Below are 22128 nucleotides of genomic sequence, written 5' to 3' on the forward strand. Positions count from 1 at the left end.
TGGTGACAGTCAAAAGACCTACCAGTAAATTAAGCCTCTGCAGTGATTTAAAAAAAACTGTTAATGCACGGTCAATCATTGATACCTATCCTTTGCGATGCACATCTATCAGGGGCCATTATTTTTCAAAGACTGACATTGCAGAGGCATATTTATAGCTGCTGCTCAATAAGAAATCTAAACACCTTCTATTTATCAATACCCCACTCTGGCTTCATCAATACCGGTATTTGCCTTTTGGTGTGGCAAAAGCACAAGCTATTTTTCAATACTTTTTAGAGCAACTTATTGTATCAGTTCGAGCCTGCATCAGCTACTTATATGATGTAGTAGTGACTGGTGCCTTTGTTTTTTGTTTTACAGTCTGTAGTGTTAGAGTGCAATTTGGATAAGGCACAGATTTTTCAACTGTCTAGTACTTATTTGAGTTTTGAAGTGTTGTGTGCTGCCATGAAGCTATAGCACCAATATACTGATGCTGTTGCCATGTTGCCACACCACACATCTATCAAGGAATTACAGGCATTTTTAGGCAAAATTACATACTACCACATATTCATACCAGACACTTTTACTGTGGCTCAATCACACTATGCATTATTATGTAACAGTATTCCATTCCACTGTTTCTCAGTTTGTGACTAGAAATTCAGGTTGTTGAAATCTAAGCTGCAGTCGGCCCCCTTTTCACTGGGCCAGCACCTTGTCTTAGCAACAAGCATGTGTCAGTTTGGCCTTGGTGCCATGCTTTCTCATAAGTATGTGAACAGTTCTGAACACCCTATTGCATATGCCTCTAAATCCTTAAATTTAGTGCAACAGTATCATTCTCATGTAGAGAAAGACGATTTGGCGATTGTGTATGCACTTAAAAATTTCATGTTTTTCTATGTGGGTCTAAGTTTTACCTTATCACAGACCACAAACCACTGGTGTCTCTTTTTAACCCTTCAGCATCCTTGCCAAAAAAATCCACACATTGCTTGCAGTGGTAGAGTCTTTTCCTGTCATGATACAATTATGAGATACATTTTTGAACTACGATGCAGCATACAGATGCTTATGCCTTATCATATTTGGCGATTGGTTGGGATCCAGGGTTTGATAGAGAGGAATTACTTTGTTTTCATTTAGATGTGGAAGCTCAAAACGTTTTGGTTGTTTTAATTTTACTAGCACTAAAATTGCAGCAACAGTAGCTGCGGGTCCTGTTTCAAGTAAAGTTCTTTCTTTTGTGCGACAGGGCTGGCTGGACAAACCTTCTCGTCGTGCTTCTGAACCCTTGAGATATGTCATTCTGTTTGGGACTGAGTGCTGCTGTTAGCTACAAAGGACACAGCTCCTCGGATTGTAGCCCCGTCCCCCCTTCAGCATCAGGTTATGCATTTATTACATGTGGACCACTGGGGAATGTCACATACAAAAACATTAGCACACAAACATGTTTTTTGCCAGGCATTGATTGGGAAATAGTGCAAGTTGTTGCAGCCTGTCTACACTGTGCCACCCACCAGGCAGATCCCAGTGCTTCTTTGTCACCATGACCAGATCCACAGCAGCCTTGGGAATTAAATCATGTAGATTTCGTGGTACCTTATTTGAATTTCTACTGGCCTGTTGTAAGTGATGCTTATTCTGAGTTTCTATATGTGGTATGTTGTCTGCCTATTTCTGAGGTGGCAACAATTTGTGCTTTGTCAAATATTTTCGGAATGGGAAGACTTCTGTATGTGTTAGTTACTGACAACAGCCCCCCATTCATATCTCAGAAATTAGAAGATTTTTGTAAAAAATGTGGTGTTCACCATGTCACAGCATCTACTTTCCACATTCAGTCAAATGAGGAAGCAGGATGACTAGTACGAACATTTAAGACTCAGATGAAAAAATACATTTTAGGTGTGTTGCTGGAAGTAGCTCTTCACTGGTTCCTCAGTTCTTATAGGTTTATCTTGAATCTTCCCCGGAAATGACACAACCATATATTTCCTTGGAGTCTTGTACACTGCAAGGATGCTTAGTCCATCTAGTGAGTGTGGTACATTTCAAACTCCTGACTCAAACAACACTTAATTATTTGAGGGTATCATTAGAGTTGGCCTATGCTTTGGTAGCCCAAAGTACTTACATACCATTTTCAGTGTTCCTAGTAAATTCTTAATAAATGTATATGTCAGTGACTACCAAATTAAAATTTTGAATTGCACAAAAGAATATACAGCTAGAGGATAGTTCTATTGTATAAATGCATGAGCTCCATGGGCTTTACCTGACAAGGAAGCAGCACTGTCATAGACCTGTCCTTGTGAAAATAACACATCGAAACCAAATTTCACCAAGTTTTCGATTATAAATCCAGCTAATCCTTTGCCAGTCATGTCAAACACTAGAGCAAATTGCAGGAAATTCTTCTACATCTATATCTATACTTTGCAAACCACTGTGAGGTGCATGGCAGAGGGTATGTCCCATTCTAGCATTATTACTGTTTCTTCCTGTTCCATTCAAGTACGGAGCATGGGAAGAATGATTTTTTGAATGCCTCTGTGCATGCACTAATTATTCTCATCTTATCTTCACTGTCCCTATTGAGTGATACATAGGGATTGTAGTATGTTCCTAGAGTAATAATTCAAAGCTAGTTCTTGAAACTTTGTTCATAGTTTCTACTGATAGTCTGTCTCTCTTAAAGAGTCTGCCAGTTCAGTTCCTTCAGTATCTCCATGACACTCTCCCACAGATTAAACAAACCTATCAACCTTCTTTGTATATATTCAGTATCCCATGTTATGCCGATCAGGTATGGGTCCCACACACTAGAGCAATATTTTAGAACTATTCACATGAGTGATTTGTAAGCAATTTCCTTTGTAGATTGATCGCACTTCCCCAGTATTCTACCAATAAACTGTAGTCATGCCACTTCATATCCATACAAAGCATTACACTCAGGTATTTGTATGAGTTGGCTGATTCCAACAATAACTCATTGATACTATAATCATAGGATACTAAGTTTTTAAATTTTGTGAAGCACAAAATTTTACATGTATGAACATTTAAAGCAAGTTGCCAATCTCTGCACCTCTTTGAAATCATATAAGAGCTCACTGGATATTTATGCAGCTTATTTCAGTTAGTACTTCATTATATGAGGGTAATCCCAAAAGTAAGGTCTCCTATTTTTTTATAAGTACATGGACCTGTTTATTTCTACAGTGGTTTACATCAGTTTACAGCTTGAACATTTAACTATTTTTCGACATAATCACCAATCCTGTCGATGCATTTTTGTAGACGCTGTGGCAGTTTTTGTATACCTATGTCATACCAGCTCGCCGCCATGCTGTTCAGAAAGTCATGAACCTCTTCTTTCACCTCGCCATCAGAGCTGAATCACTTTCCGGCCAAATTTTCTTTTAACCTAGGGAACAGGTGATAGTCCCTCGGCGCCAGGTTAGGACTATTGGGTGGGTGGATGATTATGTTCCACTGAAACTCTTGCAGGAGAGCAATGGTTTGCCGAGCGATGTGTGGGCGAGCGTTGTCATTTAGAATGTGTACGCCCTTGCTCAACATTCCTCTTCTCCGCTTCTGAATTACCCGTCTAGAGTTTTTTTTCAGAGTCTCACACTACCTGTCAGCATTAATTGTGGTCCCAGCAATTCAGCTCCGATGACAAGGTGAAAGAAGAGGTTCATAACTTTCTGAACAGTATGGCACTGAGCTGGTATGACATGGACATACAAAAACTGCCACAGCATCTACAAAAATGAATTGACAGAAATGGTGATTATGTCAAAAAAAGCTAAATGTTCAAGCTGTAAACTGATGTAAACCATTGTAGAAATAAACAGGTCTATGTACTTATAAAAAAATAGGAGACCTTACTTTTGGGATTACCCTCATAGATAACTGCATCATCTGCAAAAAGCATAATTTTTCTACTGATATTGTCTGCAAGGTCATTAATATACAACATGAACAGCAAGGGTTCAGCACATTTCCCTGGGACACACACGAATTTACTTCTACATTGGATAATGACTCTTCATCCAAGTAACATGTTGCATCCTCCCTACCAAAAAGTCCTCAATCCAATCACAAATTTCACTTGATACCTCATATGATTATACTTTTTACAATAAGAGTAGGTGTAGTACTGAGACAAATACTTTTCGGAAATCAGGAAGTACAGCATCTACCTGATGGCCTTGATCCAAAGCTTTCAGTATGTTATTTGAGAAAAGAAATCTTCATGAATCTTGAGATTTGGAGAAATATAATGGGCACAAAGAGAGATTTGTTGTATTCCAGCAATGTCAGCAGTTTCATCTGCAAGAATAACAAAATCTTTGGCATCATTAATGTGCTGAACAGTCCTCCCCTAGAGTTGGTTATTGATGTAACTGATGAACTGATCTGGGACTGGGGCATTAATGTAGTTGTTGCATTTACCAGTTCCTTCCAAACTTGCTTTTAGGTTTTCATCACCTCACACAATATTTTACAATGGTTGAAAAGTTACCCACATTCTTGTCATTTTGTTCGTTAACTCCAATAGGCACACAGTCCCTTTAATGCAATCTCCTGATTCCCACACGGAATCATGATCACATTGATAGGAACTAAGTGTTTTCTATTTATTTTCATCCATTCCAGCAAGCTTTTGTTCATCATCATGGGAACAAAATTGTCACATCAATTACATCAGCCTTATGGTAAGCATTGCTCACATGGACATTGAAATATTCAGGGGCATGCTGACACTTCAAAAACTTGGAGGTTACCAGGGCTCCAACATTTTGATGACTACCTTTATCCAAACTTGTCTCAACAAAAACCACACAGTTCTTACAGAGGCACTATCCTCTTTAGGAGAGTAAAGTAAAAAAAAATTTTTCTCTATCTAGCTTAGGTTGAACTTGTGATACTTTTCAAAGCGAGGGGAAATTTGTAGGTTGCATTGGACACAAAAGGGCTTTGGAAATATTGTAGCTTCAAGTGGTCATAAACTGTTTCACTATTTGATAGCAAACAATCATGTACATCATACTTAGTCAGATGGTGAACTGTCAGAACCTGAAAAACGTGATTTTGAATTAGCAGTAATGCTTGTATTGTTTGTAAACAGCAGTGTCAGTTACTGTGGTGGATCACCCATTTTCCCAGCTTGAGAGGACAGAGCTTCTTCCAGCCATGGTGCCTTGGAGAAGTAGTTCAGAATGTTTCCAATTTTTGTTTTGCGATGTATTGTCTTAGTTCTCAAAATCAATACCTCAATATACTAGCTTCAGTAATACTGGTATTCAAAACAGTGCCCTATAAAAAATTTGACAACTGGTAATGCAGAGAATTCCCTACGAAACATACCACAATATTTCCTGATCATCACATGCTACAACAATGTGTCCACCACCTCTATAATGTACATCATTTCTGTATTCATTAACATTCATTTATGGATGCTGTAATATGCTGAGACTGAGCTTTTGAATATTGTATTTAATTCACCATTGATGTTAAACTGAAATGTATTACTAAAAATGAAAACATGTGATTTTACTACGTAATGAACCATGTTTTTTTTTTTTTTAATAAATAAGCTTTAATGCTTAAAAAACCCTCTACTTACTACTAATCAGTCACGATGTATAACCATGCCATTTATCACCAATTCTCTTTTGTGTGAAGATTGGTTCATAAATAGTCTGTAGTTGGCATATTGATGCAGCATACAACCCAGTTCTTCACATACTGAAACACAGGTGTTGTTAACACTTGTTTACTGCCCATAGTCTCATAGTATGACATTATGTTCTGGTATGGAACAAGAACATGTCTATAATTCACTTCTTTTTTTTGGGGGGGGGGGGGGGGGGGGGCCTTAAGCCCAGAAGCTCCCCTTAGATACATCACTGATTCCAGAAATAATGACCATAACTGTTAGTACACTTGTTGCCAAGGTTGCTTCAACTGCACCGCAAAAGTTTTGCTGGGAAGCCCTTACACATCGTCCATGGAGTTCCAATCCCTCCCACTGTGATTTCCATATTTTTGGTGCCCTCAAGGGAGACATTAATGGCTGTCAATTTACTTCAGACAAAGAGGTGCATGCCAGGGTACAATAATGGTTCTGCAGGCAACTGCAAATATTTTTCTGTAACGAATTGACCATCTTGTCTCACTGTGGGATAAATGTATTAACAGTTATGATGATTACTTTTGAAATAATAAACAATTTACTTACTTTTTTCCATTTCTCTTGTTTTCATTTGACTACCCCTTGCATTTGTTGTGGGTGGCAAAATCTCTTTCTGGAAAAGATTGGGAGGTAATGGTGATTATCAGCAGCAAGGAGGCTAACATCGAGCAGGAAGCCGGATACAGTGAGAACAGGGTGTCCTCACACTAGGTCCAGAACTTAAAGATGCCAGCAGCGACAAGACCTGGATCATTGGAGATGTTGGTGTATGTGAAGGTGACATAATATAGAGCATTAGGGCACCATATGATAGAGGGTTGGTAAAGAAAGTAGCCAATGTCTGATATAGAAGTGTATACCCAAGGCAACAAACTGAAGGTATTGGTTTACAAGAACAATTATTTCAGTAGAAGCACAGTAACCAGACACAATAGTGCATCCTGGTTAGTTGGGTGTACAAATCTTGAGAAGCACATAGGAAGTATGTGTCTGGAGAGAGTGTAGCAGTTCCCTCCTTCTCTTCTACTGAAAAAGATCAAATACCATACATTACTACATCTACATATGCTAACAACATACTGTCCCTGATGTAAAGTTGCATTTGGAGGACTGCATTGGGTAAACTGCAGGGGTAAATCGAATCAGTGTGCACTCAGGGGTTCGCTGGTTGTTTGAGAAAAGGCCTGTTTGGCTCATATTTTCTCATGCATCTCATTGTCCAGATTGCTATGCATCTCCATAGGTCACACAGCTTTCAGCACTGCTATTTTTAACAGTGAAATTCAGTCTGTATTTTGGTATTGCTTCTACTGTCACTACAACTATGTTCCAAATCTGTACTATAAGAAAAAGTAATGTCACTTTCTCTATTTATCCAACTTGAAATAAGGTTCATTTACATATGTCATTATAAGAAAATCAGTGCTGTCCGAGAGTCAGTGAAAATCCATTAGTCAGTGCAATGATAGTGAAGTCTAATCATATTATCTCTAGCACCACAAATTTTAAACATAACTTCATTGTCTTTACTTACAAATATGTTGTTATCAAATCAACATCGCCCAAGTTAAGCTTACCATCTATTTCATTTTCACTTACAGTAATATAACTAGTCTGTTTGATAACCAATTATATGATCATGCTATCAATCACTGGGCTGCACTGGGTGGTACATGTTCACATAATGGAGACCAATTGATAAATACTTCTACTTGTTTCTAGCTTGCCCATGGAGGGCCCATTTTCTTTATATTTTGGGCATCTCTGTCAATATTTGTTATAGTAATCTAATTCATTTTTCATCTTTTGCAAATTTATTTTTAATAAATAAGCTTTCCCACAGTCTGGATCGAAGTGTCTTGACCATCTGTCAATAACTGAGTGTCTCTCTATTGGCATGTCCACTCAAGCAGTGAATGAATTCTGTATGTTCATCAAATCATGACCCACTAGGTGACATAAATGCTGTGCATACCCTACCCTAACCAAATTGCTTGGCAGTATTTACAATGAAAGCACATTATTATTTTTGACTGAAGAAATTTTTAAACTGTAATTACTGTGTTGTGTCCCAAGATGCTCACCCCTATTGTCTGTAAAATATTACAATGATTATAAACATAGATACCATAAACATTAACTTTCTGGGTTGCCTGTTGGCTTTTTAGCATAGGACGTGAAAATAGTCGAACAAATATAGCACTACATTATAATCAAAGAATATTCAAAGACGATATTAATAATTCTGGTTAGTGTATATGCATTAGATATTAATTATTTTAATCACTTCAAGTTTTCTACAGAGTATATTGTTAGAGTTCTTGCTTGTTTTTCAATTCTTGTTACTTTTCTCACTACCCACAGTACAGCCACTTCATTTGTTAATGAGACAACATCGAAGTGTGCCTTCTCTATTTTGATACACAGAATCTGTCATTACTCCACTTATTGAGTCAGTGCCTCATTTGCAGCATCCCATCTTTTCTTTTCTAATGTATAGTTTCACATGAAACATACATTAAATAAGTATTCATTACATTCATTATATTCTTCCTGAAAATGGTAGTCATAATAGGTATTGAAAATATTAAGAATGTGAATGAACTTCATATGTGACCAGTTACCATGACATTTACATTATTAGTACTATACTCTTGATGAGTGCTTCCTACATCATTTCTGTTATAAAAAAATTCGCTTGATTCAATGCATAATTCCTCTGTTAAAGAAAAGAAAACAGTAAAACTTACAATGGTGCAGCATAAAAATCCACCCCCTCTCACCTGACTCTGCACTATATTTGTCCTGTTAACTGACTGTCTCCTGTATGTTCTTGTGCAACAACTTTTATTAGTGGGGTGGCTACCTACTGACTCATATGTTTTGGCACTATGTTGGACTGTTGATGTACCCATCAACTTTCATTTTTCGTCACTGTCATTGTCAAAGTTCACAAATATACTCTTCTGTACCTTTTAGACTTATAATTTACTTATGAAGCATAGAACATAAGTGTCATGTGCCTCAGAACATTAGCAAATTATTATAGTGCTCAGTTTGCTTATCACTGTTCGTTTATAAAATGGTCTAGGTGTTCTCCTTTGAATTTGTTTTGTGCTTTGTGTGGAGCTATACAAATCACTGAGGATCTGAATACATACTTTTCTTGCTTGGAATAATTTTTGTGGAAAGGAAACTTATGAATTTTGCCCCTAATACCGTCCTCATATGCAGTCCTTAACTTCTGTTGCAATGATGTTTTTATTATGTTTGAAACTTACCTGGTTTGCTTAAATTTTTATTTTGATGGTGAGGATTATTCTTAAAGTGCCTGCTTCTGTGTTGTTTACTGGTCAAAAGTGCCTTCTCCTTCGTATTTTTCCTTTAGACTCAGAATTTTTTCTTCCATTAAGTCTTGATGTGAAGGAGATTGAAGTATGATGATTGGACTGGGTTGATTCTCATGTGCTCAAAAATTGATTGTAGCTCACTGATTACAAAATTAATAGTTTTTTGACACCTGCAGAGGTAAAAATATTTTCACCTTCATTCTTTAGATGGTGAGCAAAGTCTTTTAATTGTGGAATATATGTGGCTTTATCACATGAAACGTTCTTTCTTAAGCATCATATACACCAGCCACATAAAGTGTAACACACAAAACCAAGAAAAGATGTTTGTGTACCACAGCATGCCTAGGGTGGATGTCAAGCTGTGCCACTCTGTGCAATAATAAAAAAAGTTCTGTCTAGTGTTCGTACATGGAAGAAATGGTTCATTTGGGCATGCACTGGTTGGATGGCAATTCTCATTTTCCATTTTTATTGATGTGTGCACATGCACACTGGAACTTTTTCATGCATCTACAAACACTCTGCTCCATTCTACACAGTTCTACTGTGGTCTGCACCATTCTGTGCTGTTCTATGCTGTGCATTTATGTGCAGGGCTACTTTTCTGTTTATAAATTGAAAGAAGTTTAATCATCATTACAGCTGAAATTTCACAATTAGTTATGTGTAGTGTTGGCTTCTGATAATTTTCTGAGCTGCAGTATCCAGCCTTTTCTGTGTTGTAACTTCTCTTTTATGTACCTGTACTGGTGTAGTGTTCGTGTGCCATTACATGCTGGTTCAGTTGATTAGCCTTTGACAGTATCCCAACCCACCATGGCACAGATATGAAATTTCCAGGCTGATCAGTTCTTAAAGCCTCTGAGCTTTTTAATTCATGTAATGGTACTTTTACGGTTTTGTTAACACTCATGTGAGAACACATCAGTGAATGACTATGTAACTGGCTAAAGACATACATATTTCACAATACGATATATCATCTGTATGTACTTTGTATGCAGAAGCTATCACATTATCGTGGGGGTTAGCATCAACTGATTTGAATGTTTTAAAAATATGTAACAAATTGTAATTGTGCCCCGGGCTCAAATAACAGTATAAGAGAACAAAGGTTCTACAACACTCCAACAAATTAGTAACAAAGTCACACAAATGAGTTAAAAAGATTTATTTATCTTTGTGATTTGTTGAAAAATGGAGTCTGCAACACTGCTTGTAATATAACACAAAAAAGACCCTCAATGGCTAAGCACAAATAATCATAGGTAAACTTCACAGTACATAGCAAATGCAATTTACCATAACTATCTGTTCACTTCTAAGAATTCACTAAATGATGTTGCCTGTCTAAGTCAGCCCTGTATAATGATATACAACCAAGTGGGTGAGAGCTGCTCTTCCATCTTCTGAGTAGACTTCTGTCCATTGTTGTCCGGTCATTGGTGGATTTTACTCGGCCAGTAATTGGCTGAGGAGAAGTAGATATCCTCATCCTCAGCGCCGCCTGTGGTGCTGGTGGAACTTGTAAAGGGGTGAGTCTCTATGGCACTGGCACCAGCTCGCATCTTTTCGCCTGTGGTGCTTTTGTCTCGTTCAGACGACACAGCACTGTAAATGTTCCTAATCACAAATCTCTTTCAGTTTTTGACTGAGTGCTTTGAAATTTTGACACAACATTGCACTGAATATGCATGTGTTTTTATATACCTATTTTTTAAAATATGTAGCAAATAATTTTTTTTAGAAATTTAATAACAGGGAAATACTGTTACAAAGAAATCTCAAATGTTATTCCATATTAGAATGAAACATCATGTCAAAATTTCAAAGCAATTGCTCAAGTACTTTGGGAGAGACATGATTTTGATGAAAACTGACATTTTATTTATATAGATTGTTTTGATCAAACAGTATGCTGTTTTCTCTTCCTCAAAAAACTGATCATTTCACAATTTAAAATTATTTTAGATTGATAACTTAGTCTCAAAGGTTTTCTGGTCTACACTGTGGCTACAGAATAGATATATTTCAGTACAGAGCCATAATTAACCCTCACTATTTATTTAACAACAGAATCAAATTCAGTTATTAGAACAAGAACTTCCTATCCACTTGGAAAGGAACCTTTTTTATACAAAACAGTTTACAGCTGTGACCAAATTTATTCTATCACTGGCCAGAGGAAACAGTAAAGCTATAATTAATTACATAATGAACCATGTTTGTAAATATCTGTGCTTATATCATGGGTTCCCAGAATATTTTTTTTTATTTTCACTCATCTAGAAAATTTCACTTTGCTCTCTTGTCACATGGGTGCAAAAGTAAAGTATCCAATTAAGAGCAATAATTTGGTACAAAGGTCTTATTCATATTTGATTGTGATGTTTTTTCTGTCACTTATCATACTTTGTAAAATCAATAGTTCTCATTTTAAACATTCCTGTGACTTAATTTATTTTTATGTTGAAGTGGATCCAGATGCCAAAGTCATACACACATATAAAACTACTGTCATCATTGTCTGTGTATTTATTGGTGTCACTACACTGACTATAATGTTTGTCATTCAGTGGCATCTTGAACTGCGGCTGTTTTGGAAAGATCAGTTTGGGAAAAGTGAAGAAAATGGTAAGTAAATGAAATACAAGATTAGTAAAATTTTGTAATCTCTTAATCAAAATTCAACCAACTTTGCAAAAGACTATTTTCCGTTAGCACAGTTTCCTTTCTATCTGTCATTTCTGATTTATAAACCAATTTTAATAGTGGAAAAAATTATCTCACTTCCCTTGTGATATTAGGTTTAAGTATTATCTCAAGCTTTTGGCATTTTTTTATCATTATGATCAGGAGCTGCCTTATATAACTGGTGCCGTGTTAGTTTTAAATATAGCAGTCTGCCAGATTATGTCATGATCAAAGGCCCAGAAATTTAAATATACTTCCAGGCATAATGTTGACATATGCAGTAGAGACATGCTTGTCGAAACACAAATCTCATAGTAGAGTTAGCACTTTGGCATTGACAGCTGATGATGTGATTGGGTAGACTGATATTAACACCTTTCTTGATGACAAGCTCAGTAGATCAATACAAGGGGCAAGATTTATGTTTCATCAAATTAAGTCTGTGCTTGTCCATAGTCAGTGCTTTGCAGCTACTGAGTTTTCCTGACCTTAACATTTATTAAAACAATGGAGACTCCAGGTTGGAATATCAACAGTATTAGGAAAAGAACAGATTGCTACTCACAGTAAAGATAGCACGTCAAGTTTCTGACAAGCACAAAAAAAGGACTGTTACACATTTTTCAGCCAAAGCCTTTTTCAGAAAAGAAAATACACACACATTCCCACAAGTTAGCACACCTCATGCACACATTATCACCACCTGCAGGCTCTTGCTCATGTCCACTTTGGTCAATATTCAGTCCCACAAATTTTGTGTTTGTTATGCAACCTATTTAACTTAACTGTCATTTTTTTCTCATCAGATTGAAATTTGTGGCATTTCTGCCCTTTATGGTCAATGTAACTACATCGGTTGTTGAACAGTTGTCAACATCCTTGAAGGGTATCATTTGCTTCCCATGCATGTAGTTCCCTAGATTTTTCAGTGACTGTAATATAGCTTTTATCAGCAAAGATAATTTTTTCCCCGTGAGATTTCAGATGCACTGAGCAGATTACAGTTGGAAAGAATGAAACAGTACAGGGTGGATTGCAAGAATCAAACAGTACAGCTTTCATAGAAAAGTTGAACCTATTACTACTCATGTTGTCCAATGTGGCCAGTAAAGCTAATAATAATAATAATTATTATTATTATTATTATTATTATTATTATCATTATTATTGGAAAAATGATTGATGTATGTCAGGAAGAGTATTGGTTCTAATGTGCTACCCCCGAGGAACTTCTTTATTAATATACACACATCAAAAATAGTTTTTCATTACCTCGTTTCTGAGGATTCTGGAACCTGTACAGAGAAATGGAATAGAGATCAACATAAACATCATTTCTGCCCTTTTTTATTTCTGATGAAAACCACATGTTGCGTGTTGTACCACCATACAGTGAGACCTTCAGAGGTGGTGGTCCAGATTGCTGTACACACCGGTACCTCTAATACCCAGTAGCACATCCTCTTGCATTGCTGCATGCCTATATTCATCATGGCATACTATTGACGAGTTTATCAAGGCACTGTTGGTCCACATTATCCCACTCCTCAATGGCGATTTGGCGTAGATCCCTCAGAGTAGTTGATGGGTCACGTTGTCCATAAACAGCCCTTTTCAATCTATCTCAGGCATGTTCAATAGGGTTCATGTCTGGAGAACATGCTGGCCACTCTAGTTGAGTGATGTCATTATCCTGAAGGAAGTCATTCACAAGGTGTGCATGATGGGGGCACAAATTGTCATCCATGAAGACGAATGCCTCGCCAATATGCTGCAGCTATGGTTGCGCTATCGGTCAGATGATGGCATTCACATATCATACAGCTGTTACAGTGCCTTCCATGACTGCCAGTGGTGTAAGTCAGCCCCACATGATGCCACCCCAAAACAGCAGGGAACCTCCGCCTTGCTGCACTCGCTAGACAGTGTGTCTAATGTGTTCATCCTGACTAGGTTGCCTCCAAACACATCTCCAGTTCAAGGCATATGCGACATTCATCAGTGAAGAGAATGTGATGCTGGTTCTGAGCAGTCCAATCGGCATGTTGTTGGGCCCATCTGTACCAAGCTGCATGGTGTTGTGGTTACAAAGATGGACCTCACTATGGACGTCGGGAGTGAAGTTGCACAAAATGCTGCCAATTGTACACAGTTTGAGTCATAACACAACTTCCTGTGGCTGCACAAAAGCAATATTCTATATGGTAGTGTTGCTGTCAGGGTTCCTCTGAGCCATAATCCATAGGTAGTGGTCATCCACTGCAGTAGTATCCCTTGGGCAGCTTGAGCAAGGTATGTCATTGACAGTTCCTGTCTCTCTGTATCTCCTCCATGTCCAAACAACTTTGCTTTGGTTCTCTCTGAGACACCTGGACACTTCCCTTGTTGAGAGCCCTTCCTGGCACAAAGTAACAATGCAGACATGATCGAACCGTGGTATTGACCGTCTAGGCATGGTTGAACTACAGACAAGAGCTGTGTACCTTATTCCTGGTGGAATGACTGGAAGTGATCGGCTATTGGACCCCCTCCATCTAATAGGTGCTGCTCATGCATGGTTGTTTACATCCTTGGGCAGGTTTAGTGACATCTCTGGACAGTCAAAGGGACTGTGCCTGTGATACAGTATCACAGCCGACATCTATCTTCAGGAGTTCTGGGAGCCAGGGTGATGCAACAGTTTTTTGGATGTGTGTATTTTGTTTCTCATAAGTATGTAGGAATTTGGTAACAAACAAGATGTTCATGACGTGTAATGACTGTCAATGTTACCAATTCATGTACACAATATTTATTTATACACATTATATGGACAGATACAACTTAACCACTTGGTGTCTCAGAACACACTACCCAAGGTCCAGAGATACTGTTATTTGCCCCTCCCCCAAAGGCATGGACTGCTGAAATGTGTTGTGGTATGGTGCAGGTCATCTCTGGAGATGCTGTCTAGCTCACACTCATCTACATGTCTTAGTCGGCACAGCAGTCTGCCAGTTCGGGACACCGGTACTGGCTGAGTAGGTGGTACTAGAGGTTCCATCGTTAGGTCATCTGCCGGTGGTTGTACATGATCCTATGATGGGGGTGTAGGTTAATCCTGTGTCCGGTTTTCCGTGTTGTGATCTTGGGCTTACACATGTAGGATGCCATCCCTGGATAAGGTAGATAACAGTTCAGCTGTACTGAATGACTGTGGTGTCGGTGTGGAGTGGTACAATGATCGCAGCACCACGATGTTGCCGACCTGTCAGTTTTTGTACGTGGCAGATACCATGATTGTTGTCATGTAGAGCCATTGTGATATCTTCAGGAAGATAGTGCTTGACATTGACTGTGATGGCAAAAGGGGTTGGGTCATGGCATGGGGTCAAAGGGGCAGTATTGTTCCCCAGCATATCCACCAAAGTCCATGCTGGCTTCAGTCAGACACAGTAATGTGTTTGCCGGCTAGCTTGATTTGAATGTTTGGGTCCCCATCCTAGTACTTTATACAGTCCACTGTACACTGGGTGCAGTGCTGGCTTGATAGTGTCTGTGCATAGCATTACATGAGTGAAAGTCTGTAGGTTTTTGTGCACAAATACAGAGGGTGTTGTGTGATGCGAGGGCAGTGGGACTCTGTTGAGTATCCATTCTCTGACCTGTTGTAGGAGGTCAGAGCGATCCTTGTTGCCTTCATCCATTGTCCATGTGACGAATTCCGCCAGAAGGCTAATCGCTTCACCATAGAGGCTCTTTGCTAGCGAGGTGTCGAGGTCCTCTTTGTGAGCTGTTCTGATACCCAGCAGCACCCAGGGCAGGGCCTCTGACCATTCGCTATTGTGGCACACCAGTGCTTTTTTCAGTGTGCGGTGCCATCGTTCCACGAGGCTGTTTGACTGTGGATTGTAGGCTGTGGTATGGAATCAGTGGTAGCTGCAGAGGTGGCACAGTTCCACAAAGAGTCAATTCAAATTGTCTGCCCTGATCGGTTGTTAGTGACTCAGGGCAGCCAAATCTCACTACCCATAGATCGATCAAAGATCTCCCAACTGTCTCCACTGATAAGTCCCTGAGCGAAGTGGCCTCCACCCACTGAGTTGTTCGGTCAATGACCGATAGGATATAACAAAATCCATTATATTTAAGTAGTGGCCCCACTATATCTATATGTGCATGGCAAAAACAGCCCTTTGGGACAGGGAAGCTCCCTAATGGTGGCTGGTTGTGTTGTCCTCTGGCAAGGAATGCACGCTCATGTCGAAGTGGCTCAATCTCTCTTCATATTCAGCCACACATAACACACTGAAATTAGTTCTGTCGTGGGGCACACTCCAGGATGAGCTAAGTAATGGAGAAAATTGAATATTTTTTGGCAATAGTTGACAGGGACGGAAGGTCATTGCCTCCCTGTTAACACATCACACCAAACTAGTTTGTTGGTTCCAGACACTGAGCATTGTTGTAGTTGTAATCCCATGTTTCCACTTGACAAGAATTGTCCCAGGTCCGAATCTGTTGCCTGTGCATCCCCAAGGTTAGCGAAATCCAGTTGAATGGTCACGGCTGCTAGGTGGACAGGTAGTCTGCAACCATATTGTCCACTCTGTGCACTTGGTGAACATCTGTTGTGAACTGTGAGATGTGGTCCAAGTGCCTAAACTTGTGCTGTGTGGCATTGGCAGACAGGTTCTTTACTGCAGCAGCTAATGGTCGATGGTCTGTATGGATATTAAGTTATCTCCCTTCAGTATCATCACAGAAGTAGTGCACTGCTTCATACATGGCCAGTAGTTCTTGGTCAAAGGTTGACCAGTTCCTTTGAGATTGTCAGTTTCCTTGAGAAAAAAATGGAGAGGTTGAATCATCCCTGGCACTTCTCGCTGTAATACAGTGCCTATAGCTTGATCGCTTACATCTAATGTAATGATGAAATGAGCATCTGGTGAAGGTAGTGTGAGGGTGATGGTGTCGGCTGGTTGAGCTTTAATGTTGCTGAATGTAGTTTGCATCTCGGCTGTCCATTGTTAGCTTTATCTTTCCCAATTTATTTTTCACTGTAGAGCTTCTGTGATGGGAAGTAGTGTTTCAGCTGCATGGGGCAGGTGTTGTTGGCACAAAATTGACAATGTCAAGAAATTTACATAGTTTTTGGTAATTTGTGGGAGGGGGCCAGTTAGTGATTTGCTCAATTTTGTCCTGTGTGGGCTGTATGCCTGTTGCGTCGACTAGGTGGCCGACGAACGTAATGCAAGGCTGTCGCAGTTGGCATTTGTCAGTATTAATTTCTACCCTGTGTTGTGGCAGGTTGTTGTATACTCCATGAAGGTGTTGTTCATGTTTCTCTGTGTACTTTAAGAATATAATTAAATTGTTTAAATAGCAGTAACAGAGTGGCACATTGAAAAACAACCCATCAATGAATCTTTGCCATGTCTGTATGGCATTTTTCAACCCAAATGGCATGAATAGAACTTCATGTAACCCGAATGGATTGATAATGGCCTTTTTGTGAATGTCCTCCAGGGCCATAGCTATTCGGTAGTATGCTGTTTTATAGTCCCATACGCTAAAGGTGGTTGCCCCTGCCATCTCATGTGCAAAATCTTGAATATTCGAGAGACCGGGTAGCTACCTATAATTGTTTTGGCATTGAAGTACCGGTAGTCACCGCAGCGGCGGCGTGTACTCTCTTTCTTTGGCCACATAGTGATTGGTTATGCCCATTCACTGTCCAAAGGTCTGATTATACCATCCTGGAGAAATTCTTCTATGGCTGCCTTGGCCACCTTGAGTTTGTGGGGGGATAGGCAGTGGGGGTGGTAGCGTAAGGTCGATCCTGGAGTCATATTAATTCTATGGACAGGGCCGTCCACAACTATGCTAACTGTTTTGTTTGGTAGCGGTGGCCCAGGGGGCGGAATCCTGTTGTCTTATCTGTCCACAAGGGTGGTAGCCTTGTTGGTGGGTAACCTGCTCGCAAGAGCAGAAAAACTGTTGCTATTTGACCTGCTCGTAAGAGCTGCATCACCAAGGCACTGTACTAACTTGTGTATCCATGCTAGTGGTTGTGCAGTTATCCCGTGGCTCTCTGGTGCACTGGGCCATCTGTAGTTGCTGCCGGATTCATTGCAGTTGGTTGTCCAGTTCATGATGACGGCTGCATAGGTGCTCGTTCTCTGTACATGTTTTGTTGTTCTCTTTGCAGATGATCTTTCCATGGAGTTCATTGCACAGTGTTGCATGTTGTAATGCAAGGTACTAGTGTAGCCGGCACGTATAACGAACGGTTGTGCACCATCTGCCTGTGTGTGTGGCGTGTGTTATGTGCTTTGGTATCTCCAGTAGAAAGTTGGCTTGTTGTAGGGAGGCAGGCTGGTGTGCAAGTGTAGTTTGGGTAGCCACATGGCTGTCAGCAGTGGCGTGCATCGGTGACGAATCACACATGAAACCAGCAGTAGCCACTCGTCGTTTTGTTTTGGCTGGGCTGTGTTGTAGCGGCCCAGATGTTGGCCGTCTCCCTTGTTTGTTTATTTCCTGCAGGAGCTGGGTCCATGCACCATGATTGTTGTGGCACTGCAGGGGTTGCAGCCTGTAAGGTGAGTGGGGTCCACATGCGGGGGGAGGAGGAGGTTGCCTCGGGTCTGTGCACAGTGTTTTGTGCTGTGTCTGCCACTGCTGCCCTCGTCTGTTGTGTATCGTATCCATTGCTGGTGTGGCAGTTGTAGATGGCTGTCCAGGCGCTGATCAGTGTCCGGTGGTGTGTGAGCGCCAGCATCCTATCAGTCACTTGTAGACACATTTCCAATGGTGTGTCCTCATGTACTAGAAGTGCTATCTGTATATGCTCTGGGAGCTTGAGTAACCATAATGACCACAGGGCCTGGTCTGGTAGTAGGTTGTTACCAATTTTCAGGTGCAGTTTGTGCCATAATGTTGATGGTGTGTCATCATCTCATTTATGGCAAGGTGCAGTTATTGCTCTGGCATGCGTGACAATTGTTTCAATATTAGTGACTTCATAGTCTCATACTTGTGTGCAGTCGGGTTATTTAGCAGTAGATTGCTGACGAGATCCGCTTGTTCACTGAGATGGTTGAGAAGTATTAACAGTTTGCTCTGCATAAAGCAAAGCACACTTCTGGTGAATTTGTGTGAATGGGCGGCAGGTGGAGTTTGATAGATGGTGGGTGGTTTCCGTTGTAGTCGTTTTCTGTTGTTCCCACTGAGTTGCCCCTGTGCAGTAGTTGCATGGGCTTGCTCGGACCGACTGTGGTGGCCTGATGAGGTGTGGCCATTGTCCGTTGTACTTGTCGGCATGGTATGGTGTGATATTCCGTTTAGAGGTGTGGTGCAACGTGCTGGGCAGTGATGTCACATCTGTGAAGTGGCGAGTGTTGCAGTGCACCTGATACCTCTGTACTGTCACCCGTGTGACATATAGAGGCATCAGCAGAATGCAGAAAAATATAATTCCATTGGATATCACAGTTTTCTGGCAGTGTTCGTCCATGTTCCCACATGCTCAGTGTTCCGTTAGTCGCATTGTGGCTGTCGCCGTTAAGGTGGTGGTGTCGGTGTAATGAAACATAGCGTGTGGTGCAGGTGGTGAAGCAAGTAACTCCATGTTAACAGCGTTGCACTCCTTGGTCATAACGCGTGTCGTGGTAGGTGGAGTGAAGTCACGGTCATTCAGAGGCCATCACAAAGTGGGAGGTCCTTGCATTGTGCCCATAAGATCAGCAGCATGCCGTGTAATCATCGTCAGCTGGATAAATTCATGGTAGATTGTCAGTCCATGTGGTATGGGGTTCACTGTAGGCATGGCGTTGATGTCTGGCTTGAACTTGATGCACTTTGACGTCAGTGTGGGTGGTGTAGCAGTCAGGTTGTAATTCTGATATCCATCTTGTGGTCGTAGTGCTGTTGATGTGTCTGTTGTGGTATCCTGATAGCTGTTGACATGTGGTCATGGTAAAACAGTCATGTCATGCATCCATACCAGCACATAATGAGCGTCAGCGTATCCTGGTGCAAGCTGGACTGTGGGGATTGGTGCGGCCGGTGGGTCCGTGACGTCATGCCCAAGGTGTGTGACTTTACCCGCGTGATGTGTGAGAGCAAAAGGGATGTGCAGAAATATGACATTCTGTTCAAAATCACTGTTAACCAGCCTCTCTGTCCCTGAGACCACCAAATACACTGACCTTCATGTTGTCACTGACTGTTCAAGGTTTGTTATGTAACTGTGGTTGGTGTCTGTAATTAGCCTGTCAATGCCTGACATCTCAATAATGGTAGAGACACTAGGTTGATAGGGAGACTTGTGAGTAGCACTTTTATTAGCTGAATGTATAGCAATTGGAATATTGCACTCAAGAATGGCAGGGGAGGCAGGGTAGCACCATTGTTCATTACCATCGATCATCGTTGTCCCTTCTTTCTGTAGTCTGATGAGGTTAGTGTCCACATAAACACTCGTAGCACTACTTTCAGTATTCAGTAAAGATACTGTGGTTGATAGAAGTTCAATATCGTAGTCATTATGTGTGCATTGATGTGAGAATGGTTGCATTGTTGTGCACATATTAAACACAGAAGTATTGCAATTTCCATCTTGTAGCGGTGAAAAGTCGATAGATAAACACTCACAACACTTGCTGGCTGACCATTGGTGTTTGTAGGATCCACATTGGCAAGGTGTTGGGTGGAGGTGGAGCAACTTGTCACACGAAAATGTCGCAGCACGGGGTCAACAATGTAGGAACTGGGTAACGAACATGATGTTCGTGATGTGTAATGACTGTCAACATTACTGATTCACATGCACAATATTTATTTACATACATTATATGGACAGATACAACTTAAAAACTTGGTGTCTCAGAACACACTACCCAAGGTCCAGAGATACTGCTTTTGCAACGATATTCTTGGGGATGGAAGTCCATAGAGCTTGTGTCCCCACAAGTTTTTCACTAAAATCTGCTAGGCATGACTGGCACCACTTGTTAGCTACAGCACATATTCCTAGTGATTATAATGTACACACATCAAAAAAAGTTTTGCATCACATCAGTTCCGAGAGCTCCAGAACCTGTAGAGAAAATTGGAATAGAGATCAACATAAACATCATTTCCGCCCTTTTTATTGCTCATGAAAACCACACGTTGCATGTTGTACCACCATACAGTGAGACCTTCAGAGGTGGTGGTACAGATTCCTGTACACACAGGTACCTCTAATACCCAGTACCATGTCCTCTTGCAGTGATGCACGCCTGTATTCATTGTGGCATACTATCCACAAGTTCACCAAGGCACTGTCAGCTCAGATTGTCCCACTCCTCAACAGCTATTCGAGATAGATCCCTCAGAGTGGTTGGTGGGTCACATCATCCATAAACAAACCCTTTTCAATCCATCCCAGGTATTTTTGATAGGGTTCATGTCTGGAGAACATGCTGGCCACACTAGTCGAGCAATGTCGTTATTCTGAAGGAAGTCATTCACAAGATGCGCATGATGGTGGTGCGAACTGTCATCCGTGAAGATGAATGCCTCGCCAATATGCTGCCAATATGATTGCACTATCGGTCAGAGGATGGCATTCACGTATTGTACAGCCATTACAGCGCCTTCCATGACCACAAGTGGTGTACATCGATCCCACATTATGCCACCCCAAAACAGTAGGGAATCTCTACCATGCTGCACTTGCTGGATGGTGTGTCTAAGCATTCAGCCTGACCGGATTGCCTCCAAACATGTCTCCAACGATTGTCTGGTTGAAGGCATATGCAACACTCATTGGTGAAGAGAACGTGATGCCAGTCCTGAGTGGTCCATTCGGCATGTTGTTGGATCCATCTGTACCGTGCTGCGTGGTGTTTTGGTTGCAAAGATGGACCTCACCATGGATATCAGGAGTGAAGTTGTGCATCATGCAGCCTTTTGCACACAGTTTGTCATAACACGACGTCCTGTGGCTGCACGAAAAGCATTATTCAACACGGTGGCATTCTTGTCAGGGTTTCTCTGAGTCATAATCCATAGATAGCGTTCATCCACTGCAGTAGTTGACCTTGCGCGGCCTGAGTGAGGCATGTCATCAACAGTTCCTGTCTCTCTGTATCTCCTCCATGTGCAAACATCGCTTTGGTTCACTCAGAGACAGCTGGACATTTCCCTTGTTGAGAGCCCTTCTTGCCACAAAGTAACAATGTGGATGTGATTGAACCGCAGTATGTCTAATGGACACTGCTCATACATAGTTGTTTACATCTTTGGACAGGTTTAGTGACATCTCTGAACAGTCAAAGGGATGGCAGGTTTAGTGACATCTCTGCACAGTCAAAGGGACTATCTCGGTGATACAATATCCACAGTCAACGT

General features: G+C 40.8%; 1 protein-coding gene across 1 annotated transcript in view; it reads left to right on the forward strand.

Annotated features, from left to right (window-relative positions):
- The window catches only part of LOC126236593 (X-linked interleukin-1 receptor accessory protein-like 2), a 133834-nt gene that overhangs the window by 85491 nt on the left and 26215 nt on the right, over positions 1-22128 (forward strand). Inside the window, exon 6 of the mRNA XM_049946018.1 lies at positions 11533-11691. Within this exon, the coding sequence (XP_049801975.1) occupies positions 11533-11691 (159 nt within the window). The remainder of the gene's footprint in view (positions 1-11532; positions 11692-22128) is intronic.

The sequence above is a fragment of the Schistocerca nitens genome, chromosome 2 (genome assembly GCF_023898315.1).
Source record: "Schistocerca nitens isolate TAMUIC-IGC-003100 chromosome 2, iqSchNite1.1, whole genome shotgun sequence".
In the NCBI taxonomy this organism is placed as follows: domain Eukaryota; kingdom Metazoa; phylum Arthropoda; class Insecta; order Orthoptera; family Acrididae; genus Schistocerca; species Schistocerca nitens.